At 53.1% G+C, this 27,002-nt stretch overlaps 10 protein-coding genes across 10 annotated transcripts; 1 reads left to right on the top strand and 9 right to left on the bottom strand.

The window, feature by feature from the left end:
- Positions 1–2,475: 2,475 nt before the first annotated feature.
- On the bottom strand, positions 2,476–3,301 carry VTJ04DRAFT_4290 (uncharacterized protein; the record flags this gene model as incomplete). The annotated part of the gene is made up of 2 exons (XM_069362284.1): positions 2,476–3,057; positions 3,134–3,301. 2 exons carry the CDS (start codon positions 3,299–3,301, stop codon positions 2,476–2,478), a joined length of 750 nt encoding a protein of 249 aa, XP_069219246.1.
- Positions 3,302–5,413: 2,112 nt separating this feature from the next.
- VTJ04DRAFT_4291 (uncharacterized protein) lies at positions 5,414–7,453 on the bottom strand (the record flags this gene model as incomplete). The annotated part of the gene is made up of 3 exons (XM_069362285.1): positions 5,414–6,288; positions 6,357–6,946; positions 7,056–7,453. 3 exons carry the CDS (start codon positions 7,451–7,453, stop codon positions 5,414–5,416), a joined length of 1,863 nt encoding a protein of 620 aa, XP_069219247.1.
- A 522-nt stretch (positions 7,454–7,975) lies between these two features.
- VTJ04DRAFT_4292 (uncharacterized protein) lies at positions 7,976–9,600 on the top strand (the record flags this gene model as incomplete). The annotated part of the gene is made up of 4 exons (XM_069362286.1): positions 7,976–8,622; positions 8,703–9,136; positions 9,410–9,476; positions 9,537–9,600. The coding sequence occupies 4 exons, from the start codon at positions 7,976–7,978 to the stop codon at positions 9,598–9,600; spliced, it is 1,212 nt and encodes a 403-aa protein (XP_069219248.1).
- Positions 9,601–9,735: 135 nt separating this feature from the next.
- VTJ04DRAFT_4293 (uncharacterized protein) lies at positions 9,736–11,694 on the bottom strand (the record flags this gene model as incomplete). The annotated part of the gene is made up of 6 exons (XM_069362287.1): positions 9,736–9,874; positions 9,941–10,175; positions 10,255–10,537; positions 10,598–10,868; positions 10,950–11,503; positions 11,608–11,694. The coding sequence occupies 6 exons, from the start codon at positions 11,692–11,694 to the stop codon at positions 9,736–9,738; spliced, it is 1,569 nt and encodes a 522-aa protein (XP_069219249.1).
- A 2,177-nt stretch (positions 11,695–13,871) lies between these two features.
- VTJ04DRAFT_4294 (uncharacterized protein) lies at positions 13,872–15,457 on the bottom strand (the record flags this gene model as incomplete). The annotated part of the gene is made up of 3 exons (XM_069362288.1): positions 13,872–14,198; positions 14,341–14,765; positions 14,830–15,457. 3 exons carry the CDS (start codon positions 15,455–15,457, stop codon positions 13,872–13,874), a joined length of 1,380 nt encoding a protein of 459 aa, XP_069219250.1.
- A 2,704-nt stretch (positions 15,458–18,161) lies between these two features.
- Positions 18,162–19,086, bottom strand: VTJ04DRAFT_4295 (uncharacterized protein; the record flags this gene model as incomplete). The annotated part of the gene is made up of 4 exons (XM_069362289.1): positions 18,162–18,366; positions 18,425–18,483; positions 18,560–18,745; positions 18,808–19,086. The coding sequence occupies 4 exons, from the start codon at positions 19,084–19,086 to the stop codon at positions 18,162–18,164; spliced, it is 729 nt and encodes a 242-aa protein (XP_069219251.1).
- Positions 19,087–19,571: 485 nt separating this feature from the next.
- On the bottom strand, positions 19,572–21,188 carry VTJ04DRAFT_4296 (uncharacterized protein; the record flags this gene model as incomplete). The annotated part of the gene is made up of 1 exon (XM_069362290.1): positions 19,572–21,188. The coding sequence occupies one exon, from the start codon at positions 21,186–21,188 to the stop codon at positions 19,572–19,574; it is 1,617 nt and encodes a 538-aa protein (XP_069219252.1).
- A 467-nt stretch (positions 21,189–21,655) lies between these two features.
- VTJ04DRAFT_4297 (uncharacterized protein) lies at positions 21,656–22,686 on the bottom strand (the record flags this gene model as incomplete). The annotated part of the gene is made up of 2 exons (XM_069362291.1): positions 21,656–21,998; positions 22,070–22,686. The coding sequence occupies 2 exons, from the start codon at positions 22,684–22,686 to the stop codon at positions 21,656–21,658; spliced, it is 960 nt and encodes a 319-aa protein (XP_069219253.1).
- A 1,137-nt stretch (positions 22,687–23,823) lies between these two features.
- VTJ04DRAFT_4298 (uncharacterized protein) lies at positions 23,824–24,081 on the bottom strand (the record flags this gene model as incomplete). Its single annotated transcript, XM_069362292.1, has 1 exon — positions 23,824–24,081. The coding sequence occupies one exon, from the start codon at positions 24,079–24,081 to the stop codon at positions 23,824–23,826; it is 258 nt and encodes an 85-aa protein (XP_069219254.1).
- A 1,347-nt stretch (positions 24,082–25,428) lies between these two features.
- On the bottom strand, positions 25,429–26,762 carry VTJ04DRAFT_4299 (uncharacterized protein; the record flags this gene model as incomplete). The annotated part of the gene is made up of 3 exons (XM_069362293.1): positions 25,429–25,648; positions 26,423–26,442; positions 26,556–26,762. 3 exons carry the CDS (start codon positions 26,760–26,762, stop codon positions 25,429–25,431), a joined length of 447 nt encoding a protein of 148 aa, XP_069219255.1.
- Positions 26,763–27,002: the final 240 nt, after the last annotated feature.

Here is a 27,002-nt window from a genome sequence, read left to right on the forward strand (position 1 = left end):
TTCTTTTCTTTTCTTTCTTCTTTCTTTTCTTTTTTCGTTTTTTTTCGTTTTTTTTTTCCTTTCCTTCCTTCCTTCCTTCCTTCCTTCCTTCTTCTTTCTTTCTTTCTTTCTTCATTCATTCTTTCTTTCTTTGAAAGCTCCTCGACACTCTGGGCTGTCGTCCTGTATGAGCCTGGATACATTGCCTAGAGGTATGTAATGTACGAATAGAGCCATGCGGATTGAGTCTATTTCTACTTTGACGTAATTATTGGATGCTTTTTCTTAGACCTTTCTTTTTCTCGTTCATGATGTACAATGAGTTTGACCGACCAAGTTACGCTCGCAATCTCTGGCAACACTTACGCCAGCATCTCCTTAAAACTTGATTTCCTTTCTCCTATGCTCTCTTGTGCCTTTCCCAGTTCTCAAGATTGATGCGACCTAGTTCAGCCCTGCCCGAAAAGTTCAGTCTTCTTTGCGGGTGAGCTCTGGGAATTTAGAGATGTCGACGGATCGTAGAGTTGAAGCCAACTCGTCCCGATGATCGTAGGTAATCCCTTTTGGATTCACGGCTCGCTGGTGTTTCCCTCCGGCAACCCCCCTCTCCAGCAACCGCAACGGACTTGTATCCTTGTTTTATTAGAGAGAGTCTGCTTTAACCTCCCGTGCAGGTTGGACGAGTACATCCATCCATTTCGACTCCCACAATATCCCGCTTTTCCTTTACTCCCTAGGCTGGGGGATGACGGCGGGCAACTCGTTCACAATTAACGGATTAATACTTTTGCCTTGATGTCCTCGCCAGTGAATATTGTCCGGTGACATCTTTATCACGATGGACACGACCACAGAGATGATCTTCCCGTGCTCGAAGGCATGCTCGGAGTGGTGCTAGTCGCCGGCCTTGAGCGGTGGATTCCCGATCTTCAAGTAAATTGGGACCCGCCGGAGCCAAAGAGCTCAAGCTGAGCCTTTCAAGGCAGATATCATGGACACCAGCACGGAGGACCATGCCTCCGTGTGCCAATGCTAGTGCATATCGGTTGAACGGTTGCCCAAATATCAACCGGATGATCTCATACGCAACCATTCAACTAACCACTGACGCTTAACGTGCGGTGGGACGGGAGTCTCCAAGCAACGTTGCTCGCAAAACTTTCGGCACATCTTGTCCTTCATGACGTCGTAGACCGTGTCCCTGGCGTGAAGGACGCTCGATTTGGAAGTCGCTCTGGCTTCCGAGGCGTGAATGTCAGCTCAATGCCTTGTGCCATCATTGGGAACGATGCTGAGTATTGGATGTCCTCACGGCAACCGCATCGGTAAAAGGCGTCTAGTAGAGGAGAACTGCATACGCAGGATTGAGCCAGGCCAGCGAAAGGAACATAGTAAGGTTACTGGTTTGATATATATAACAAAGAAGATTGCATCTTTGGTGGCAACGAATGCGGTGAAAGGTAAGCTTGGCCAGTGCCTATGCTCGGGGTTGTGTTAGAGGAGAGGCTTGGGGTAAGGAGATGCTCGGGGTAGAACCAAGAGGATAAGTATCTGGCCTCAACGTTGCCTGTCTTGGGAAACAAACCAATGAGGAAACATGTGACCATGGAAGCATGGAGAAAAGCATGACAAGCTGCCTTTAATAATCGAATAGTTTTATGTTGTCGTTCATCCGCGATTTCAAATTTGTCAAACATACGTGCCGAGACTTGCTTGAATTATAACATGCTACCAAATCCTACTATATGTTCGGCTTGGAATCCACAAACCAGAACCAAAATGTCCCTGATGTAACTCCATGCTAGTTGGTAAGTACGAGTAGAAATGTTTGCGGTGCCATAACATGATCATAACACCACCAAAAGCTATTCTGCGTGAAATCTGAGATCCGAGGTCAGCCGAACCATGGTTTACGTTTGCTCTGGGGTGCGTGTTGTGCAACCTTCGTTCCGTGCCGGCGGCCAATGTGGACTTGTTCCGTCCAGGCTATATTCCGGTCCATCCGGCCGCACCAACGGCCGCAGGTCTTGCTTCCCAAGCCCGCGGAACACTAACGTAGCCGACCTGGGGAACGAGACTTCGGGGTGGCGGCGGTTCAGCCCGAATCAAAATGATCGCCGTATGCGCCGGCACAACTGCCGGCAGCGTCTGTGCGGTACGGAGCACATGAAGTCCGACAAGATTCGGAGCACAAGACTTAGGACATACTCCATATAGACTCGTCGTTGGACTTGGGAAATAAGTAGATTTTGGCAAAAGATAGGCTTTCAGAAGTGAAATCGACAAAGGAAATATCCGTCAGTGAGTGTCCCGAATATCCATCCTGCGCCTGGTATCAGAGTACATCCACGTTTCCCTGGTATCATCCAACCCTCCCAAATGAAAACACAAAGAAAGAAAAAGCCATGAGAGCCACAACGCCTACCCTACCATGCCGTGAATTGAACCCCAACCCAGAACCGCTCCCGTCAACACAGAAATAATAATACACTTCCGTCAAATCCATCCCCCCGGAATGTCGGGCAGCCTCGGCGGCTCTGGGTCTGGGTCTGGCCCCTTTCTCCAATGCCTCCATTCAGCGCTCTTCATCCACCTGATGACCCGGTCGCCGTTGCTCATGGTACTCCTGCTCATCAGGCTCTCGCCGCTGCTCCCCGTCTTCCCGCTCCTCCTGCTCGCAATGCTGTTGGCATAACTCCTGCTGCTGACGACAGGGCTGATGGGGCTGCTGATGGTCGAGTTGGTCGTCCAGTTGCCTGCTCCTCCCCGGCCGCTCGTACTTGCTGAGGAGCTGGTCGAGCGAGACTTGGCTGCTATGTTGATGGCGGCGACGGCGATCTTGGCCTTAGCTGCCAGGTTGTCGGCTCCGGAAGCCTGGGGCTTCCTGCTGGCACGTTCTGGGTCGTTGGCTGTTGAGATTCCACAGTCGGCGGCGGCGGCAGCTGCCCATGCCGGGCCAAAATTTCCCGCACCTCCACGGCCGGTTCGTGTCTTGCCCGAGAATGTCTGGGTCTGGATGCGGATGAGCGGGGGATCTGGGTCAAGCGTGGCACCTGGTGTATTGTCCGGCTTGGGATTCTGTAGATAGCAAAGTGTTAAAACATCATTCAATCAAACCGACATAACATCACTTATGACGGAGGAGACAACATACCAGCATGGACGACCCTTGTGTTGTAGGTTCATTTTTCTCGCTCTCGGGAGCACTGGTAGAGGCCGATGTTGGTGCCGCCGCCGCCGCAGCAGCCGGCTTCTTCTTCTTTCCCCAATAATAGTTGCCGGCACCTCCACGGCCGGTCCGGCGCAAGACTTCTGTTGTCATGGGCGGTGTTTCTGCGGTGCACAGCACAATTCCAAGGGTTTGTGCGTAGATGATGGGTTGAGAGTTTGTGAATGAGCACAACCTGATGAGGTACAGAATTTCAGCAGCCAGGGACGCGACATGTGGCGGTGGTGCGCGTATTTCAGGGGGGTCGAGTTTTTTATCTCGCCCTCGCCTGATGAGGCTGCAGGTGGTCCTGTGAGTGTGAGGCAAACCGGACACACACCACAGACAGCCCATTCATCTTATCACCACCCCCCTCTCCCCTCTCCCCGGCCGGCTTGCCGTGCTGCTTATCTCTCTACCTCACAACAACCCTGGCCTCTTGCTTTTTTCCTGGCATATGCAACGCTGCATCATGCAGTGACGGGCAATCATCATCGGCATTCTCATGGCGAGATATGTACATCCTCAACCATCCACAACTGCGACATATCTGTCCCGCACCTACGAGAAGTCGAAGAATCATGAGCCATGTGGAGAGAAGAGCGTTGGGGAGGCCATGGCGCTGTGGATCCTGTTGTTCCTGAACGGCGCTCCCGTCGGGCCGGGAATGGCGCGCCGCAAAAGAAAGGGTCCCCCCGCGCGCCCCCGCGCTCCTCGATAAGGTGCTGCAGCGCCGGGGTCAGCCCAGGGCCCTGGTAGCGAAGAGGGCATGCTTATCTGGGAATGGCGTTCTGATGGGGGATTTCCGGATTGGTGCCGGCCTCTGATGGGACCGTGATGAGCATGTGCATCATCGTGCCCAAGAAATGTGGTGGGCATCATCATGGTTGCGTTGGGACGCAGGCACCAAACTCGCCTCACGGAAATAAGCTAAGACACCCACCGTGGAACGATGATGAAGAAATGCATCGCACCCGGACTCGACGATAAGTCGTCTTTCCTGCAGAAAGCAACTGGTGCCGCAAGCTATGCAGACCGTCGCCAATCAGGACCTACACTACTGCTGACGTTGGGTTGCGTAAGTGACGCAGGATGGAAGGAAAGATGCAGTCATCAGTCTTCTGTCCACACACTTTTGTCGGTGTGATGGGGTGGGCAAAAGACGCAGGAGTACGGCGTAAGGTCCCTACGGAGTACGGTAATAGGTAAGCCGTTCTGGAGCAGACAAGGCCTAGTAGGAGACGTTGGACCTGCCGCTCAACTGCCGACAGTCGTTCGGTCACCTAAGTGTAAGTTCACAATCCTACGGAGCAGTATGTACTACCTACCCAAGACAGACGTATGTACAGGATCTAGATTGCTGCTCTGGTTGTGGAGAGTTTCACCAATAACTCCGGGCCGACTTCCCTGGGCCGGATGGCTCCGGAACACCGGCGATCCGCACTTTGTACACAATGGTGATAATATCAAGCCGAATGAACTGCCGGATTGCCCTTGCAGCCCAAGGTGTTAGTGCGCGACTAAAACCCAGTGTCCGGTGCCTCGGTACCAGCGGAGGCATCTTGATAACGCATCAGGTCACATTGGTGGCTCCTCCATGCTACCCTGGGGATGTGCGTCGAGAACCATTCTGGTGGTGACATGTTCATCCTTATCCTCCGCTTCATGAACCTCTGAAGAATGCGGGGGTTCATGTCCTGTTTGGTGCGGACTAGTGGCTGCGCATCCCATTGACCCAAATGCCTGGGTGTTGGTGGGGGTGTGCCATGGCTGTCTGGACTTGGAGTCAGGGGCATTGGATTCGACACAAGCCGACCTGCATGGCGTTCAACTCCAGGGCGGTGGGCGGGCGATTGTGGCTTTTCCCAGCTCATTCATACATATCGACATCCAAGTGCCGCTCCAACATCTGGCGTCTGATGAAGCTGCAGGTTTTGTGCCACAGGTTTGGTGAGGGCCATTAGCCACAGAGGATGTGTATCAAGTGTTGAGGGACATACACGACCTACATGTCTTCACATGCACGAAACCAACCTGTTTCAACATCGGACAGGAAATATAGGACGCTAAATAGGGACCTTCATACCTTTCTTGACGAGAGAGGCAAGAATATGAGATCCCCTTTGCCAATTTCGATATTCTCCCACTCACAAGATGTCTTGAAGGTGTGCCTTGTGCTGCGAGCTCTTCAGATAACTACCTCGCCCAAGAACTGTTATCAAGAATCTACCTGCGGATGTCCCAATCCTCCAGTATCATCACTGCAGCTTTCTCAGCAATCGCATACACCGTTGCCTGCAGATGAGCGCTGATCTGCAGAGGCATGATGCTAGCGTCAACGACTCGCAATCCCCGGACCCCATAGACACGAAGACGATCGTCGACAACGCCCCCACGTGGTCCTCCCCGTCCGCCCATTCCGCAGGTACCAACGGGATGCCAATCCGTGGTTAGCACGCTTCTCAACCACTCTCGCAGATCGTCATCAGTATCTGTCGTCCCTGGGATTGGCCAGACTTGTTCCTTGATCAAGGACGCCAAGGGCTCCGTGGAGCAAAGCCGTTCTGCAAACCGGTGGGCCCGGACAGCAACCTCGAGGTCGAGCCCACGGTGACTACCGGCGAAATATTGGGGGTCAATCGCAAGGCTGGGTGGGGAACCCAGGTCGCCGGGGGCCTGAATATGGACGCTTCCAACTGAAAAGGGATATTGCAGGATCTGAAGCAGGCTTGCGTACTTCTTGTTGGTCCCAGTTGAGTCAACAGGGCAAGCCACGCCCCAGTTTCCTAGGTCAAACACATATTCGACATGACCGAGCTCTGTTGCACGAGCTGTAAACCGGCGACGTTGGGCCTCAAGCCGGTCCGGTCTGTCATACTCATCTGTGACATTCGATGTAGCAAGACGCTGCGTGATTACTTCAAGCTCTTCAGCTCTCATGAATCGGCTGACGGGGACGTACGCCATGGAGACCGGAACCATGCTTAAAGGCCCGGTTCGCGAGGTGTGGTATTCCTCAAGGGCAGCCGCCATGATTGACTCGGTGTTCAAATCATCAGGTGTTTGGAGGCATGGGTCGACCTCAAAAACGAGTGTAGTCGCTATTGTGGAGTTAGTCTGATTATTCGGTTTAACTAGATCGAGCTAAGTAGAGGGGAAAGACACCTACTCAGGTGATCCTGGAGGTTTTCTCCAACGTTTGCATTGTCAATCTTGACTTGTATACCGGCGGCCGACAAGATATCCTTGTTTCCGATGCCGGATAGCTCCAAGACCTGGGGTGACTGAATGGATCCCGCCGACAAAATGACCTCGCGGGATGCGTAGGCCGTAAAGTCAACTCCTCGATAAGAATACCGAACCCCCTCAGCTTTCCACGTGGGAGAATGGGCTGATCTTTCGCGGGTCAAGACGATTTCGCGCACTTCGGCTTCAGTCAAAACGACGAGGTTAGGTCGTGAGGAGATGGGCTGGTAATACGCTGCCGCGGCATAGGATCTCGTGCAGGTCCGAAGATCGACCGAGACAACGCTTGTCCAGCAACCCGTGTTATTTCCGGACAGATGGCGATCGTTGGACTCGATACCGGCTGCATTCAGGGTCTGGTGCCAAAGGGAGTGCGACGCTGAGAACTGCTTTGGATACGAGACTTGAACGGGACCGTCATCTCCCACATCTCCGTCATGAAGCGATACTCGCGTTGCGTTCTGTACTGCGGCTGATGGTTTGTGGAACGTCTCGGATTTCTTGAAGAACGGTCTGGTTTGGTTTGTTAACTATCCGCTTACGCCGTGACGAAGAGGGCGCTCTGAAGAGCTTCGCCACACTGGCGGAAATGATCACCAAAATCGGAAGGAGAACAACTCACAGCAAGTCATCCCATCCCCATCCCGAGTTTCCCAAATCTTTCCAGTCGTCGTAGTCTTGTCGCGCAGCACGATTCCAGGTCATGTAGTTCAAGGCGCTGGAGCCACCAAGCACCTTTCCCCGTGCCCACGGCATTCTCCGACCACCCAAGCCAACTTGCGGCGTTGTTTCGAACTTCCAGTCTAAGTCGGTATCGAGTCCTCGCCCAGCCAGGCCTGGACAGTTGACAATGTCATTGTCCTGACACAATGAGCCAGCCTCGATTACACCGACGAGGAGGTCAGGTATCTCGGAGAGCCTGGCGGCGACAGTAAGCCCTGCTGTTCCGCCGCCAATTATGAGGAAGTCAAAGGCTCGACGCGCGAATTCTTCACCGGTCAAACCGTTGGATATAGCCATAGTGATGGAGATGGAACTAGATTTATGTGCTAAAGTCTATGTCCCTGATCCGAGCGATGCAAACAATCCAACTTCTCAACGCGCAGTGTCATTGTCACTTGAACTAAAGGTCCTTCTTGATGCCCTCGGCCCCCCGACGGTATTGACCCAACCATCTCCAAGCTGTGGTTTCCTCAACCTACTTCATGAAACCGATGTGACATGTACATACCAACTGCGGGCAGTAGCTCTGCAGCTGTACCCCGCCGGGGAGGTACACAACGCATACCCGCTTCATCCCGTCCCAATCAGAAGCTCTCTCCTGGCATTAAGGGGGAGACACTAATTGCTTACTGCTGGCATACAGTTGAAGGTACATCCTCAAAGAGATGATAGGTCTTCCGTCTTAACTTGCACTTTGGCACTTGGAAGACCAGCGAGGCTTGAATGAGAGGACTTGACATAAAGAGCGTCTTCGATCATCCAGATGGTGGCCCGTAAACTCAAGACGTAAACAACTGAGGTAGACAATAACAATAATCGATGGCACCAAATCTGGGCGATCCCGAGAAGGGCGAACAGCCTATTCACCCTGATGTTGTCCAAGAAGTTCTTGCAGGAGACAGTTCATCCCATGATGACGCCTCAACAACCGGTCTTCTCAATGTCCTCCGACGCATCAACAAGCGCATTGAATCGCTTACTGGCTTTGAGGCGCGTGGCATCAGCAGAGTGCCGCCAGAGGAGCGGATGCGAGCATCCAGGCTTGCAGACCTGCAAGTCTTCCTTCTCTGGTTCGGCGCCAACATCTCCGCCAACAACCTGACGACAGGTCTCTTTGGACCCCTTATCTTCGGCCTGGGATTCAAGGATAGCGTCATCTGCGCAGTCTTCGGGTGCTTCCTTGGTTGTATGGCAACCGCATACATGTCCATGTGGGGACCGGTCAGTGGAAACCGGACCATGGTGGTGTTGAGGTTCTTCATGGGCTACTGGCCGTCCAAGCTTCCCGGTGTCTTGAACATTGTGCTCATGGTGGGCTACATCACGCTCAACTTTATCATCTCTGGGCAAATCCTTTCCGCCGTTGGGTCCGGAGAGATGTCAATCGCTGTTGGCATTGTCGTGGCCGCGCTGGTGTGCTGGTTTGTCGCGGTGTTTGGGATGTTTGTTTTTCACACGTACGAGAGGTGAGATTTTCCATGTGTTTTGGGGTTATATTGGTTACTTGGGAGATGCGAGAGAGCTGACAATGGCAACGTGTCTTCAGATATGCATGGATTCCTCAAATTCTGGCCCTTTTCACCTTGGTCGGCTGTGCTGGCCCGCATTTTAACTCTGCCCTTGAATCCACGGGAGACACCATCACCCTCGCGGCCAACCGCCTCTCGTTTCTTTCGCTCTGCTTTTATGTCCCGAGCTCATGGGCTGCGGCGGGCTCTGACTTCTACGTCTACTATCCAGAAACAACACCAAAGATCAAGATATTCCTGCTGACTTACGTTGGCCTCTTTCTTTCCTTCACCTTTGTTTACCTCCTTGGAATTGGCTTGGCATCCGGAGTGGCAACCAAGACGGAATGGGCAGATGCATATGCAGTTTCGACCGGCGCGCTCCTGGTTGAAGCTTACGAGGGCCTTGGGGGTTTCGGGAAGCTCTGCGGTGTCGTCGTGGCTCTGGGAATCATTGCGAACAGCATCCCAGGTACTTACTCGGCTGCCCTGGGTGTTCAGGTTTTGGGAAGATATGGCAAGATGGTTCCGAGATGGACATGGACCTGTGTGATTGTCGCCATTGAACTCATCCTGGCACTGGCCGGGAGGGACAACCTGATGGTCATTTTTGGGAACTTTTTGGCTCTGATGGGGTACTGGATGGCGTTCATGATTCTCATTGTTCTTCAGGAGCATGTCCTCTTTCGAGGAAGACACGGCTATGACTGGGCACGTTGGGAAGACAAAAGCTATTTCCCTCTAGGTATCGCTGCGGGTATTTCCTTCATGCTGGGGTGGGTTGGAGCCATCCTAGGAATGTACCAGGTTTGGTACGTTGGAATATTGGCGGAGAAATGTGGTTTCAGTGACATTGGTGTTTGGCTTGGAAGTGGGTTCACCATTCTGTCGTATCCGCCGTTGCGGTGGTTAGAATTGAAGTTCTTCGGGCGATAGATGACAGCAGCTCGGACTCTTTGGTTGGTAAGAATAATACCTGTCTGGTTTACACGGAACAGCATACCTCTGATGTTGACAAATGCACATATTGTCCTCCAATATGTGCCAACTCATATACCAACTCTCCGGACGTTAACATCTATACCGTTCCAGTTCCTTCTGTACCTCCTTGAACTCACGCCGAATGACATCGGCATGCTTCTCAGAACGAGGAGTGATGGAGCTCTCAAATGGTAAAGGACTCGAGTTGAAACCATCCGAATAGGCGAAGCTTCGAGACGAGTCAGATCATTAGCAGGGCATGACGAGTGCAAGACGGACGAGAGATTTGACTTACATGTCAACATCAATCTTTTGGCCCTTGTCATCGACAGCGGGTTGTACATTGAACCCCCAGAGGATCCGTGCAATGTTGATGGACACCGAGTTCAACCCCAAATGCATTCCGGGACAGATCCGGCGGCCCCAGCCGAAGGCACTGTGACCGAAGTTCCCAGGATAATCGCGCGGTTCAAGGAAGCGCTCGGGCCGGAATTCGTGAGGCTCTGGGAAGTCTTTTTCATTGAGATGGACTATTAAAACACGTCAGTGACCTCCTATCAAAGCCTCACGTCCTTGACAACGACCTGAACCCCAAAGAGGACAACTTACTGCTCCACAGGGATGCAATGATGGTGCTCCCCTTGGGAATGAACATGCCGCGGTATGTATCATCGGCGGTAGTAGCGTGAGGAGTGCCGCCCAGCACCGCGACAGGACGCCAACGGAGTGTTTCGGAGACAATTGCACGGACGTAGGGGAGTGAAGGGAGGTCTTCAAAAGAGGGCAGGCGGTCTGACCCAACAACGCGGTCAAGTTCGGCCTGTGCCTTGGGAATAAACTGGTCCCCGAACTTGACGCAAGCCAAGAGAAAGCTCGCGAGGGATCCGGCAGACTATTGTGTGAGTGAGAGTGAGTCGCCACTGTGTGGAAGATGGTTGTTGGAAGAACGTACAGTCTCAACACCAGCACCGAAGGGTGTTCCTGCTGTGTAAGCCACCTCGAGATCGCTCATGCCCAGGTTGTGTTGTTCCTCAAGCAGGTGTTTGGCAAAGCAGTCAGGAAGGACGCCAGCAGCCAACCGCCGCTTAACATCGTCCATAAGTCCCGTGTACATCTGAATATCCTTCTTTCTCTGCTCCAATACCTCCGCCTTCCACGGGGCGAAGATGCTGGGGATGTACTTGAGTGCTGGGTAACGTTCAACAGCGTATTTACCGGGAATGCTACCAGCAAGAAGCACAGGCGTGTTAGTAGACCGTTCTCTCCCTGAGTCCGCCTGAGTCCGTAGATGCATTTATGCTTACTTGACCGAGGTGAGCCTCCCCATTGCCTCTGCATTCATCCGCACGACCTCATCAGTGCGAACATCTTCAACCCGGCGGCCATAAGTAACAGTGACGATGACGGAGGCAGCATAACGCTCGAGGTGAGTCCGAAACTCCTTGGGGTTCGTAAGCAAATCATGCATCAGAACCTTGGACTCGAGGCTTTGGATAGGCCGGTATGTCTCGCTCTGCCTCTGCATAAAACCGCTGTGCAGCAGTTTGCGCCAGCGACGCCAGAAAGGTGAATAAGGAGCCATGAGACCCCGCATGCCGCCGGAGAGCAGCTCGCCGCCCATGATGAACCGAGGTCGCGATGAGTAGATGGCACCGCGTTTCTCGAGCAGATCCCAAGCCGCCTGAGCCGATCCCAGGATGATGGTGGGCGTCGGACCCATCTGGAGATACACCACATCTCCATACTGTTGATTGAGCTCACGGAACCATATCCATGGTTTTCGAAGTCCCGTCTTGATGGTTGTGGGTCCCGGGGGAAGCTCGGACCGTCGTGACCATAGCCTCCATTGTTGTCGCAACTGTAATTCCCAAGAGTCAATGTTTGCGAAATAGGTGGAATCATGACGACTGGTGCTGGGGAAGCAGCTTGGGATGAGATGGAGGCCGGTCCGGAGAAACTTACCCGAGGGAGTTCGAGAGCTAGATAGACTGAGATGCCAATGGCAAGCCCAAGACTGACAATGATAATCTCGAGAGTTCCGGTAGACATCTTTGCGAAACTGACAGTCCCCATTTACTCGTTCAAGAGCACCATTGTCTATAACGTGGTGTCAATCCGCGTGCTGACACCGGAGCCGGATGTCAGAGAGGTGAGATCTAATATGTACCCATGCAGTCACCCCTCTTGACTGTAACTGCCGCAATGGCCGGCGCTGTCGAATTGATCTTGGCGTGCCGCTAGAGGAAAATAAGCTTTTCTCCGCATTTATGATCCCGACGTCGACGGGTACCCCTCGCGTTGGAAGTCGGCTGTAGAAATAACATGCGGCAAGCCAGAGGTGCCATTGCAGGACACCGAGTCTCTCTTCATAAAACAGTGGAGTAAACAAAAACCACAGTGATGCGAGGTATCAAGTACATACAACGCTTCAGATGATTCTTGAGCTCTGTTCCTGGTTGAAGAGGTTGCACTCCGGTCAGCCCAGCCAGTCGTAATGCCTGGGTAATGAGTGATAAGAATCACCACGGATCCTCCATGTCCTCAGTCGGCATCTGCAATTCATTACCCGAATCCCGTCACGCGATGTCAACTGATCCTAGTACTAAGCATCGCGGGGAGACATGGGGGCGTCTCCAGGTAGGTTAACGCCGTGGTAGCGAACAGGGGTCTCCTTGACATTGAAGGAAGGGAAAGATAGACCTTATCCCTCTCTTTGAGGTTCTGTTCAGCGCATGGCGTACAGAGGAATGTGGATAGAGAACTCCGGGACATCATATTGTAACTCACTGCCCTGCATAGGAGGCCCAAATATTACCCAGGAAAGTTGAGGTACGTCATGGCTTAGCTAACTACCAACATGCTTACCTAAGGGAGGTATATGAGTAAGACAGGTAAGTGGTAGATTTAACACAGCGACTGGGATAGCTACAAACGGAAAGTCAAGGCCTCTGGTAGATATTTTGCTGACTAGCCGGCTCTCGAGATATTCGCTTCCGACGAGCCTTTCTTCCTTTCTTACCTTCTTTTTCTTCTTTTTCTTCTAGGACGGGGCCCTACGAAGGGCAGAATGTTGTTATCATTCTTCACCCGCGAGTCGTGTTGCTAAATATCGCCCCGACGTAGTCCCTGCAGCAAACTTGGGGCAAGGCCGAAGGAAAGCACATCGACACCAAAACCTTCTCCGTCCACCATCGGGAACCCACTCAGAGGTGATGTCATGGCAATGCAAACGGCCAATGGACATACGCTTCCTCGACAGCGGGTAAGCGAGTAAGCAAAGCAAAACGCGGCTTCCCCTGCTCGTTGTGAATGAAGGATTGATTGTTGTTCAACCGCCGCGAAGCGCCCGCGCATCGCGGCGGTTGTCCTGAGCTGAAGACGAAGTTGCGATGTTCTTCCTTGCTAGGACATCCCGGTTCTCCGAAAAACCTGAATTCGTCGTCAACCCTTGTTCGGCCTTCCCGAACCTTATTCTAACATTGTGCAAACTTTGCGGCGTCGTGCTGCACTTCGCACCTAACTCCGCTTCGACAGTCAGCGCCGGCCTGAGGGGCTATATGGTCTCTCAGAGGCCTTGACGATTTGGGCAGCAAAGGTGTCCGATACTGGATTTCCTCTACTGGAAGTCACAGCGGACTCTTGCCGAGCCGGAATGGCGTTTGTCGAGATGAGTCTGTGTATGCAGCCAGCACTGGTTTGGCGAGGCTCCCAACGCATGACTCTTCTGTCTCGAAATATAATGTCTAACGTCGGTGATAACAACATTCTGCCCTTCGTAGGGCCCCGTCCTAGAAGAAAAAGAAGAAAAGAAAAGAAGAAAAGAAGAAAAAGAAGGTAAGAAAGGCTCGTCGGGAAGCGAATATCTCAAGAGCCGGCTAGTCAGCAAAATATCTACCAGAGGCCTTGACTTTCCGTTCGTAGATATCCCAGTCGCTGTCTTATATCATAAATATTATGCATCACAACAAAGCGACTTTACGGGATCACACGTCCTGAGATGACCTCGGGTTCGGTATTGCACTGTCTCCTGCTTTCTATCCGCTCACACATTTCCAGAGTTACTCTGTGCCATCGTTGTCATGCGGGTCAATCAAGGTATCGGAAACAGTCAGGGGAACAACATGACGTTATATGTACAATGTTTGTGTTATTGAGAGCCACGAGTGGCAGCAAGCTATGATCCACGAAGTATATACAAGAAGTCCCCCTCTTCCCTGTCAAACCCTTTAGAGAGCGTTCATCAGGGCGTTGTAAGCAGCCTTCGGGCGGTAGCTGCCGTCGTAGAGCAGCGGGTTCTCGTTCGAGCGCCAGCTGTCGCGGTCCGAGATACCCCAGACGGTGATACCGACGCACTTCTGGACGTTGAGGCAAGCGTTGGCGACGGTGACGTAGTCGTTGGCACCAGCGCCCTGGATATCGAGCTCGGTGATGGCGACCTCCTTGACGTTGGCGCCAGCAAGAGCCTGGAGAGCAGCAGGGACACCAGAAGCCGGGTTCCAGCCACCGGGACCGGCCAAGTGAGCCTGAGTGCCAATGCCATCAATGGGAACACCCTGAAAAGCAGAGAATGTCAGCGAACTGCGCACCGGCAATATGAAATGGTGTGGACGATAGGGGGGCGGTGGAGAGGGTTAGGGTTTGGTGATGGCTTCAAGGGAAAAGGGGGGGAAGAGGAAAACGAGCACAGCAACGTACCTGCGAAACCCACTTGTTGACCAGGTTGATCATGCCGCGGGTCTTAGCGTAGTTGGCGCTGTCCAGGTTGTAGTCGTTGATGTAGAGCTTGGCATCAGGGTCGGTGGCGCGGGCAGCGCGGAACGCGATGCCAACGAAGTCCTCACCGAGGACACGAGAGAAAACGCTGTTGCGGAGGCCTCCGTTCTCGTCGAGGATCTCATTGACAACGTCATAGTGGAAGATCTTGCCCTTGTAGCGGGTCATGACGGTCTTGACGTGGTTCTCAATGACCTGGGTGAGGGTGTTGCGGTCGTTGATGTTCTGCACCCACTGCGGGAGCTGAGAGTGCCACAGGAGAGTGTGGCCACGGATCAGCTTGCCGTTGGAAGTGGCCCAGTCAACAACGCGGTCAGCGTTGCCGAAGCTGAAGCTGCCACGGCTCGCTGTAGGTGAAGGCAGTCAGCCTCGCGCCTGATGTGTCAAGGGGTCATATGAGGCAAAACTTACGCTCAGTAGCATCCCACTTCATGCTGTTCTCATGGGTGATCTGGCCGAACTCACGGCGGGCAATCTCCATGAGCTGGTTGTTGTTGAGGTGGTAGTGGTCGATCTCAGTACCGAAGTACTGCTTGCCCCTGGCCTTGAACTTCTCATGGAGAGTGTTGCCACCACCGCCGCCGTTGTTGGGAGGAGGATTGCTGCTGGTCTGGGCGGGAGGAGGGGTCCACTGGGAGGTCGTGGCCGGGGGCGGGTTGTTGTTGTTGCCGCCGGGCAGGCACTGGTGATACCAGTCGTTGATCTTGGTGCAGGTAGCGCCCGAGACGCAAGTCGTAGGGCCGTTCCAGCCAATGCCGCCGCACTGGCCCCAGAGCTGGGACTGGGCGAGGACGGCCGGAGCCGCAGCAAGAGCGAGAGCGATAGAACGCATTATGAATGAGTGACTGGTTTCTAGGGAGCAGGACGATCTACAACCCAGGCCGTGAACGACGGTGACCAAGAAGAAGCCCCAAGCCAGCGAGGAGGCGATCACGGCCGCCTTCTTATGTCCTTCCTTCACCTCCCCCTTCACACCACCACGGAGCACCTTCCGAGCCTCCGAAGACGAAACAGACAATGTTCCCGAGTGGTCGACCATGGTGTGAACGTTCCCCAGTCTTGAGAGCCGCACCTATCAGACCGCGCTAACGGCGTCCCATTCCGCCCCTGGATAATTTTGCGGAGGACATGGGCCGTTGGATCTTGGCTTTTCAACGTCCGCGTTCCGATGCACCCACCAGAGCCGCAACCAGATCCCGATTTGCTACGGCGGCTCCATTAAGACGGCCCCTTGAATTTTTCCGTCGCGCGTTTGTTGGCCTGTATGGTCTCGCTTGTTTCTGGCGGGCGGAGAAATCATCCAGCATAACTTCCGTTTCGCATGTCACATCACGTTACCCAAGCCGCACCATACACCAGGGGGGTGGGAACTTTGGAAGCTTCCATGACCCTTCGCCAGACGCCGGCAAGGCCACTCGGGAAACGCCGAGGAGGAGGCGATGCTGGGCATGATCCATGCTTCCCGGTTTTGTGCAATGCGCGGATCCAAACACAGGACTGGGCCTTGGACATCAGGTCCGTGCCAGATCTGGCAGTTCCGGGAGGGAAGCGCTAAAGGGATCGTCAAGATCTATGCGCAAAAATCCGGAACCAAACTCCAGAATGGCCGCCACTACAACCTATCATTGCTGAATAACACTAGTGGGTATGCCTTTTGAGTATGATTCGGCTACTGCTGTCGGGCCGTTCAAGCGCATTCCCTCCAGTGCCGTATGGACTATGCCAAGTGTGTATCTGTGTATGTATGTACATACATACTCCGCTCCTATACGCGCCCGGTGGACATTCTGGGGATGGCAACAGGCAAGAAGCAAAGGTGAGTGTCTGACTATTTGCTGTCTCCCATACCTATCTCATGCGAAGGCTTTCTGCTTGATCAATTCCGCACGACTCATATAACATTAACATACCAAGTATAGCTACAGCCAGTACCTCGGTTCTTTCCATTTGCTGCGCGGGTAGAAATGGCCCTTTGGGCACCTCCTCGATGACGGTTGGCCGACGGATGCAGCCTAAATGTTCGGCCGAGCATCTCCCGGTCTTGGCGCCCAAGGAAAATCCGGGGACGCAGGCGGGGATGCGGGGGCCCAGAATACGGCCCACGTGAACCACGTCGGCACTGGCGCGCCTGGACATAGGTCCTACATGACATGGAACTGTCCCGGGGCCCCGGGCCAGAATGATACCTAGATTGAGAAGCACGCCACCTTCCAGAAACCTCTGTACGTACTATACAGTGATGGTCGGCGTAGGGAGAGAAAACCCTGCTTTGTCTTACCAACCTACTGCCCTGACATCTTCTCCCATCGCTCAGGCGTCTACACAGTAATTATCGCACTTCTCGCTCTCTGTTCTCAAGGATTCCTAAGGATGTGTCTTGCCGCCGAAGGGATTTTCAACCCTTCAAGCGACGATCATCATCACGTCGTCGCTAGATGAGGCTCCGCGGTACACATTTTGGGTCACCTCGCTTGCTTCACCGTACCTTCGATGCAACCTGCGTACATGAACATCCTCGCCTGGGCAACCGACGCCTTCTTGGAGCATGTTACCTTGTGTTGTAAACGCTCTCAGCTGTCGGCTGTGACGTCGTCGGTTGCCACGTCGTCAAGACAAGCGTGCGCTGAGAGATGGACAAAGTGCGGAGTATGGAGGATGGCATGGTTGGGCGCCAAGAGTTGGAACTTTCTTTGAAGTACGGAGTGCTTGTGGAGCGAAACTGTTTTTGGCATACAAAGACGAGATCAGACTTGCAAACGACAATGCTGTTCTGTGCACTTGGATCAACAACGCCATTTCCCTGTCCAAGGACGGGGATGGGAAACGGGGAATAGGAGCTCGTAATATAGAGTTAATACTCCCAGGGCCTAGTGAGGAATACATATTAATACTATACTGGTTCTTGGATCGTTATATTACTCTTAATATTATTAGGTCGCAGTTTCGCGCTCCCTCGAATGCACAATAATAAGGGTAAGATTGTTCGAGGATGAAAAGGAGCAAACCGGGGCGTGGGAAATGAGTAAATTGCACAACCTCAAATGGTCGGAGAGGGGAAGAATTAAGCGAAAGAGAGGAGTGAGGTTCGTGAGGACAAAAAACCAAAAGAAAGACACGAAAAGAAAATGGAAGGAAAGAAGGTAACATAAGAATAAAGAAAAAGAAGGAAAAAAGGAAAAAGAAAAAGAAAAAGAAAAAAGAGGAGAAGAGAAGAGAAAAGGAAAAAGAAAGGAAAGAAAAGAAAAGGAAAGAAAGAAAGAAAGAAAGAAAGAAAGAAAGAAAGAAAGAAAGAAAGAAAGAAAGAAAGAAAGAAAGAAAGAAATGCAGGAAGAAGGATAAAAAGGGAAACATAATTGCAAGGAAAAGAACAAGGACATGGTACGGAAAATCGTATACATTGGACAAATATAGGGGAAGTTATCCAAAACTAAGCAAGAGATATGAAAGAGTGAAATATTCCACAAACGTGTTCATATCGATCAAGAGTCCCAGGGCACTGGGCGATGAGGCAAGTAAGTAGCCTTACGTCATAAGTATTAATATTGGTATCTTGAGCCATAAACGAGCACAATGTCAAAAGAACCGTGCTGTTTGACCGCATTCGCCTTCTCCGCAGTAACTGATAATGTTGAGCCTAGATGAAACCTCGTCTTCCAGTTTTAGGTATTCGTCAGCAAAGGAAGGATTAGACCAAGAACCTGCCACGCCATTACCCAACCCCGTTTCTCAGCTCAAGAGGCAAGTTAAGCGGTCGCAGGTAGTGCGGTTGGTGGAACAGCAACGCCTGGGATTGCGCTGTTTGTGGTAACGGTCGTTCCAGCAGTCTGCGGCTCTGGCGCAGGTGTAGTTCCGCCAGTTGTTGTAGCTGGGACCGAGGTTCCTTGACCTTCGACGTCGCGCGAGATACCCCCAGATTTGCCGGCGTTCTTGAACTGTTCGGTGTGTCTCCTGGCGAGAGTGTCAATAATACATGCGCAATGATTCTGGTTCGAGACGATGAACACACTTTAAATACCCTTCACTTCTTGACTTGAGGTGGCCGTAGTGGATGCTCCAATAAACCCCCTTCAGGTACGTTAGTAAACATTCGACTTGAGAACAGCGTGACCATCAGCGCGAAGTTGGGAACGAATAGGCTTACAAGAGTCGCACTCAGGAGGTACAAGACGATGGCAACGAAGGAGAATGCCAGAACCGTCCTCCAGGCACTACATCCTGTCCGGTTGACCTCAATTCCAGGGGTTGACACAACTCGATACCACTGGCCCCAGTAGTAGCCCCAGTATGTTCGATACCACTCGGCCTCGCATGGCCGCGTGCGAGTGAGCTGTGATGGGATCGATGTCAGTTCATTGCTTTCACTTCGCGCAAAGGATAATCTGGACTCACAGTGATCAACACACAGAACACAACCAGCCATGCGAAGAAGAGGAAGAAGTCCAGGGGAAACGCCCAGAAAGAGAAGGCCAACGGAACTATGAACACCAGCGAGGCGATCACAGTCAGCGCAGCAATAACAGCAGCATACACCAGCCTTCCGTCAGGCTCGATGACGCCTCCAACCGATGTGGTCCAGAAGAAGTGACCGATGATGCCCAGGACAATGGAGCCGCAGGCCAGCTCGCCGAGGCGAAGCAGAACTAACAAGATCTTGGACGTGGTGCCCATGGTTGAATCGTTGACGCCGTTGGACAGCGGCGTTTGTTGGTCACAGAACTTGGTTTCAGCCTCTCTGTATGAGTAAAGGGGTGAGCAAGTGATGGCGCGAATCCTAGGATCCAAACAGAAGTCCCTTGCTGCTATCCACGGGGAATGGGTCAGGACAAGAGGACATTGGTGTCTATTATATGCAACTTGTAGATCGATGAGGGGGGTGTTCATCGCATGACTTAACGCCCACAGTCGAAGAAAGATTAATGAGCAACTCTACAGAACTCTGACGTAAGTCATATGGGTTTTATCTGCCACGAGCTCTCAAGACGGGCGCACATGACATGGTGACGACAGGAGGCAAACTTTGGATCCATGCATCATCCCATCCATCTCTACAACACAAGACTGCCAGAGGACGATCCAAGTCATCAGTGCAAATTAACTTTTTTGTTACGCAACTCTAGCTCCCTTGCTGCTACCAGAGAGATCCATCCAATCGATCAAATCTCATAGCGATCGCTCGGGTGCTGGACTGGCCTATAAATAAAGTAGTCGAACGTGGCCTCAGCAGCGGTGCCATTCAGGTCCGACGCAGCAACGCCAACAAAGGCGCCCGTGAAGCTGCCGTGCTTCTGATGACCTCCACACTCGTCCGACACGATGCTCGCGTCGAGGACCGGTCCGATCTTCTTGAGCTCCTCTCCTTCGAGAGCGTAATAGAACTGCAACTCCCTTCCCCTGATCGTCAGGGCCAGGCGGACTTTACCCTCGTTCGGGATCCGTACACCTTCAGGGACGGGGTAGCGCAGCTCCCCGAGGGGCCAAGACGCCTCGGATGCCATGATGAACAGTTCGCGCTGGCCGTCCGAGTGAGCGCTCACTGCCAAGTAAAAGAAGTTGTATCGGCAGTAGTACGCTGTCAGTCCCGCAAACTGGCGCTGGTCCTCCGGGGAGAAGTCAATGACCGTCTCGGCGTCGCACGAGAAATGCGTTTGGCGGCGCGCGACAAGAGCCTGTTCGAACCACGAGCCGATGCTCTCGCGACCGATCAAGGTGAGCTTTCCGTCCTCCCGCGTCCGGAAGATGCGGTCTGTCTCGGGTGTCCGCAGCCACTGGAAGTCCTTGTGCAGCCCGGACTCGAACGTGTAGCGCTTCTCCTCCCAGTACTTGGTGTCGTCGCGGGCCGCGGGCAGGTCGACCCAGAGACTGGGCACGGGGCCGTTCTTGACGTACAGCCAGTCATCGTCGCCCCAGTACGCCTCTTGGATGGCCGTCTCGCGGCCAAGCACGCACCGCCGGAACTGCGTGGTCGGCCGCCCTGTGAGGTGCACCAGGTACGTGCGACCGTCTGGCGTGTCAACGATGTCACCGTGGCCGGCGCGCTGCAGCGCCGCGTGCGGGTGGTCCTTGGACGTCAGGATGTACTTTTGGGGGTGAACTTCGTAGGGGCCCCAAATATTGCGCGACCGCGCAAACGTGCACGCGTGCTCGTACCCCGTACCGCCCTCCGCGGTCAGGAGGTAGTACCAACCGTTGCGCTTGTACAAGTGAGGACCCTCGACGAGGGCCAAGTCTGTGCCGGTAAAGATGTTCTTGCGCGGGCCCACAAGCTTGCCGGCTTTGGGATCGAACTCCTGTAGAACAATGCCTTCAAAGAGCTGTGGCCGCCGGCGGTGGTCCCACAGCATGTTGACGAACCACTTGCGGCCGTCGTCATCGTGGAAGAGGGACGGGTCGAAGCCGGATGAGTTGATGTAGATGGGATCTGACCAAGGACCCTCGATCTTTTCCGCCGTCACTATGTAGTTGGGAGTATCCTTGAACGAGCCATCCTTGCGCTTCACATCGGTGTAGACCAGCCAAAACCTTTCACCGTCGTGGCTCAGACAGGGTGCCCAGATGCCGCAGCTGTCTGGGTTTCCGCGCATATCAAGTTGGCTTTTGCGGTTCAGGGGCCGCGCGACCAGTTCCCAGTTGGCAAGGTCGCGCGAGTGGTGAATTTGGACACCGGGATACCATTCGAACGTCGACGTAGCAATGTAGTAATCCTCGCCCACCCGGAGGATGGAGGGGTCCGGATTGAAGCCCGGCAGGATAGGGTTACGGACTTGGGGCATGGTGTTGATCGAGAAATTGTATCACAAGTTGTGTCGATTTGTGAACTTGGTAGCGAAGCGTACGTCTGGTGTTGGATTCACTCAAGCAACGAGTGTGTTATACCAACTGGCCATTCAAGATGAGGGGCACGAAGTGGTGGTTGAACAATACTCCTCATCCCCACCTCCGCATTTAGCCGGAAAGCACACCGGAAGCTCATGCCGGGTGGTGGGTCCAGAGCCCCGGGGAGAGCCCGGCGCCGGGACGGTGAAGGGTGGAAGGTTCTCGGACACGGCCGAGTCACAAGGACAACATCAAGTCAACACGAGTTTGGTGGCTGCCTTCTATCTGCAAGAACGTGACAAGAAAACAACAGGGTGAACAACCCATTATAGTCCGCAGCAAATGTCATGGACATCCTCACATAGGACCGCTCCCCATTACAAAGTCCAGGCACACCAACATCACGTGGGCCACAAGCCGACTCTCACAGCAACATCGCGCCAGCAAACAAGGCACTCAGTATGACCATCGTCGCCTGCGGTACCACGGAGCGCAATGCCCACGAGGTGACGAACGGGGGGATGCCGGTTGCTTCACGGCCCAGGTACCACGCGCCAATATCCGTCAAGGAGCCGTTGTTGCTGAGCATAGCGCCGTTAGGCCCGATGTTGGACACATCGCTCCGGAAGGCGCCAAACAAGGAATAGCGCTCAACGAAGTCAAGACGGTCGAAGTACTCAGCGGACATGTTGTAAAACTGCTGTGTTGCCTCCAAGTCCTCATTGGCCAGGTTGTACTCGGTAATCCACATGGTTTTGTTCGGGAAGCTAGTTGTTTCATGGCTGATTAGCTTTTTTGTCGCCATGCAATTGGCAGGGACAATATACGTGACACTTACGCCGCCGAGTACTCGCCCATATGGCTGGCCAATCCCTCAAAGTTGCCATACCAATGGATCGTGACGAAGTCATAGGTGCAGTTCTTTTGGGTCTTTCCTGTGCTGATGAGCTTGGAGCATTCATCCAGGAAGGTCTTCAGCCAGGTCATTCCAGTAGGCGCTCCCGTACACGCGGGCAGTCCGACACGGATGCCCATTTCCTGCAGAGGGATCATGTTGTTGACCCAGACCTGGGCGGCGACAGACGGCGCCATATTGCTGCCCCCGTTGTGGAAGGGCCCATCCGGTTCGTTGAACGAAAGCACATTGGTAATGTTGATGCCCTGCTTGATGAGGTCCTTGATGGTCGTGAGGAATGTCGTGTCATCCAGGTCGTCCGGGGCACCCCACATCATGGGCACAAACTCAAACTCGGACTGCGACAGGTGCTCGTAGATGGGCTCGGGCTCCGGTTTGTAGTTGTAATACCATGTCAGGGTCGTCGGCTTTTCGATCCAGATTTTGTCATCGGAGGGAGTGGTCACATTCGGCGTGAAGACGAGGCCGCGCTTCGAGGACGCGGCGGCTCCGGGCAGCGCGGCCAGGAGCGCGGCAATGGCCACCGAGGAAAGCAGCATTGCGGACTGTGATAGTCTCTATTCTCCAACAACAACAACAACAACAACAAAGACCCTGTTCCTGGATGGTTATGACCTGCGAAAGTTGAACCGCGCGTCGTCGTCACACAGGCTTCGGAATGACCGGCAGGCTGAGGAGGATGTAAAAAAGGGGGGTCGTATCCAAAAAAGCTTTCTCGAGCTATCGTCGACGTGAGGTAAACGAGGGACTCGTCGACAAAACTCCGAGGCGAACGAAAGTCGAAACAACGAAACGATTGACTATGCCATCAAGGAGGAAACATGTCTTCGGGGAGAAGCGCGGGATTGGAATGGTTTTTGTTGCTCATGGCGCCTCCATCACAACGCCCGCAGATGTCTGCCAAGTTTTCGGGGCTGAAAGTTGACAAGGCCATCGCTGCAACTCAGGTCCGTTCAGGGCTGAACGCTTGGCTGGCCGAGGCTTAGCAGTCGATAAAACCCAGTGACTTGCCTAGTTGAGGAAATGCCAAGGAACGCTCAGGGGCTCAAGCGCTCTGGTTCTGCATGTCGTGGAGCTGGTGGTGGGGGGAGAGAAGCAAGATTACGTCAGTAATTAGATCGAGTCTCTGTTGTATGGAGTAGAAACCATCAGCGCCCACGATATATGGAGGGAAGCCCGAGGCGCTTCATCTAGCCAGTCGGATGAGCGTGAGTTGCCGCTTCCTGGATTTCAACAGCGAAGAGTTGTGGACCTGGATTTGAGACAAGTACGCATCCAGAGCATTCAGGGAGTTGTCCTAGCTACCTACATGAAACTGAGGTCCCAATGGGCTGCGCTCCGTACAGTTCGGTCTGACCATCACCGACGTCTAATATCTCGGCGGCATGAAGAGAAAGCGATCAGGGTTAAAAAGCAGGAATGCTTAATTGCAGCTTCAAGATGCTGATCAATTGAAGTGTTCCAACGATAGTAATACGTAGCGTAGGACTCCGTATGCACATCGACAACTTGTATCATATTTGATATCTTCCATTCATCGCCTCGTCCTACCATGTCAACATCCCTAACCCCAGTAAACAACCTAACAACAACGTCAGCACCCATCACCACCATCAAAGCTCAGACAGTCTAGTCCTTAATAATAGCTCCCATCCCATCAACCTCTTCCCCGGCCATTAAGGCGGCGCACAGAAAGGCGTCGGGTAGCCGGCAGGCCAAGCATACCAACCAGGCCTGCACGAGGCCGCAATCTCCCAAACGCCGGTGGTGGTGCAGACGTTGATCTCCCACATGCCGTAGTTGCAGTTGTACGTTCCAGGTTTGCTGCATCTGGTGCCGGCGCGCGGCGCATCGCGGCGTACGGCGCCTCCGGAGACGGAGCTGGCGGCCGCGAGGAAAGTGATGGCGGCGGTCGAGAAGCTTGGGAGGTGCATTTTGGAGATGCTTCCGTCGGTGTCGGGAGTGGTTTGATAGCACCTTGTGAAGTCGACAGGCTGGTTGAGATCGAGGAGTGGCCTCGCAAGAGGGTGTCCTGGGGAGAGGAGGTAAGAGAAAGGTGAATCGCGACGAAGAGGGCCTCTTTATATTGTTCTCGTGCTGTCTAGTTCAGTGTGGCTCCCTATCGTCTGACTGCTATTTCCTCTTCAAGTCGTTCGGCGATACTCAACGCGTAGAATACCTGCAGAATATTGTCCGCAGAATCCTTCCATGAGACTCCATCGCAATAATCATGCTGTCAGAGCTTCAGAAATGCAACCTTCTCTGCCGGCCGAGGTCGATATTATCCTCGCGAAGAGATTGATACAGCATAAGGAAGCTATGTGAATGTGTTCCTGGCACCACGTCCCGCACGACGGCCCGCGAAACGGCCCCCAACACGGAATATTGGATATTAATTCTAGATGGGCCATGCCGAGCCCTCGGTCTCTTGGACGTCTCATTGACAAGGTCGAGGGGCTAAGGGGTCAATATCGACTAGCAACGGGAAATCGGACAATGAGTTCACAATAAAGTGCGTGGGTGCTTGAGAGTTGGCGGCTGCTGTTTGTTGGCTCTTTGAGCATGGGCTTTACGCTATTATATGCCTCCCATATTACCAGCATCGCTGTTACCGTCATAGTCAGAAAGTCGTTGTATTATTCTACGTTCAACTGAAACTCTTGGTAGATGACGTAGTCCTGGAACGTGACCCAACATTACAACGACTTCGCAAGGTTGCCCCATCCTGGCCCAGCCGGAGGGTCAGGCGGGCGCAGGAATGGAGGGAAGAGCACAAGTTGAAGTCGGAAAGGCCAACCGCGGTGAGGGCAAAGTTGGATTTAGCTCCAAGATTCTCAAAGCAAGGAATACGTCACATGAGCGAGTCGGCAAGGGATAGGTTGAAATCTCTATTCAAGGCCAGTGCGTAACCACAGGATACGCTTCCTGTCCAGCAGTTTACCGGTTTCTATAACCAAGTGAGTATTGTTTCCCCTTCTCTTCGGCCACAGGACCTCTAGTCCAATCTTCAGCTTCGCACTCCGTATCCAAACCCTGAGAGAACACGTAAGTGGTTCGATAGAGAGGCTATGGGTAACGGCCGTCGTCTGGGTCTTTGTCCTGTCTTCCGCCCTCCTCTTAGCATTTTGCGACCACTACTCCAGGCTCTTAATATTTAGAACGTCAGCCAACAGTTCGTCAAATCACACTGCGATCTCCCATGGCAACAGGTCATCTCTGAGGAACATGTGAACGTACCACATCCCGAACTAGTGAACTACCCGTGAGATGGGATTGCTCGACTAGACCTTGTAGCAGAAGGGAGCCGGGTATCCCGATGGCCAGACACAACTTCCCGGGAGGCAAGAAGCAGCAACCTGCCATTTCTTTGAGGAGTTGCAGACGCCAATGTTCTTGAAACCGTCGAGGCAGTCGTACGTCCCGGGTTTGCTGCAAGATTGACCGGCGTTGGGTACAGCCATGGCACCGGCCGCCATGAGGATGCCGAAGGCCAGATTGAAGCTGGAGAGAAGCATGGCTGCTATTGGCGTTTCGCTGTCTTAGATAGGAAATGTAGGTATTGAAGCGGCGGAGTGGACGAGAGGATTAGTCTGGTCTGGGAGACGGGAGAGGATTGACTGAAATGGACGAGATCATGGTGGTTTATATAATAGTTCAGCATCTTCGTCCCGGGTAGCCGAAGACTCAGGATATTCTCAATCACAATAGGTACTTTGTCTGTACAGTGAAGTTCCTTAGAGTTCGGTGTCGTTCAACAATACAATGCAGCATCTATTCCTGTCACCAGCTGACATAACCTTGCTGACACCATGCGCCAAGGTTCGTACAGTTACTTCGAAAAACAAGACCCTGCATATTATTGCTGACAATACAGCCCCCAACCACGCCCAGCTTGGTAACAAGACCTCATGCTAGATGGTGGTGCTATGTATCTCATCGGTTTGGTGGATAGAATATGGCACCAAATACTTGCAAGAAACTGTTCATCGGTTTCCATTGCTGCGACTAGGGAGCTGACATTTGGCCGGAAGTCAGCAAAGACACACAAAGGCTGCTGATGTAAGCTAAGATACCAAGAGTGGGCAAGGCTAGCTCAACAACCCAGGCTAGACAGTTCTCAGGTCAAATGGACCAACTTGTTATCCTGTTGGAAGACAAGGCAGGGACCTAACAATTCAGCGGTTTTGATCTTTTCCCACCTATTTGTCTCCACGTAAACCAGATATTCCACCCCCTTTGAGACTGGCCAACCAAGCCGTGCTTCAAGTGACTAACATTGTCTTGGTTATTCGTACCTAGTGAAAGTTTAACGTCGGGAACAACCACCCCTATCAACTCACCGAGGTTCAGACTAATACCTCCATCACTTGCAAAAGGGGGCAGGATATCCGCGCGGCCAGACACAAACCCTGTTTCCACAATTGGCAGCAACCTCCCAATGGTGCATGACGCTGCAGACACCGACGTTTGTGCCATCGTCGAGGCAGTTATAGGTGCCGGGATGGGCGCAGCGGTCGCCGTGGTTCGGCCAGTTGCGTGGCACGACGCTGTTGCTGGATGCCCAAGCCGCAGCCGTCAGGAGGGTCACGGCAGCTTTCAAGGTTAGGGGGAGCATTACTGCTTGTTGTTTCCGGCGCAGCGTAATAGGGGCCAAAGCAACGAGAAAGGTATGGTTTGAGAGTTAAGAGGAGGAGAGAGCGACTGGACCACGGTGGCCAGTAGCCAACTTATATGGCCCTTGGTGAGAGTAACAAGTATTGGAACTTGCATGTGGGTGACACCGTCTTCAGACATGGCCCGTCATTCTCGCCGATCTCAAGTACGATCAAACGTCCTGGACCTAGCTGAGGTAGTA

The sequence above is a fragment of the Mycothermus thermophilus genome (genome assembly GCF_041956435.1).
Source record: "Mycothermus thermophilus strain CBS 625.91 unplaced genomic scaffold VTJ04scaffold_3, whole genome shotgun sequence".
NCBI classification, from domain to species: Eukaryota; Fungi; Ascomycota; class Sordariomycetes; order Sordariales; family Chaetomiaceae; genus Mycothermus; species Mycothermus thermophilus.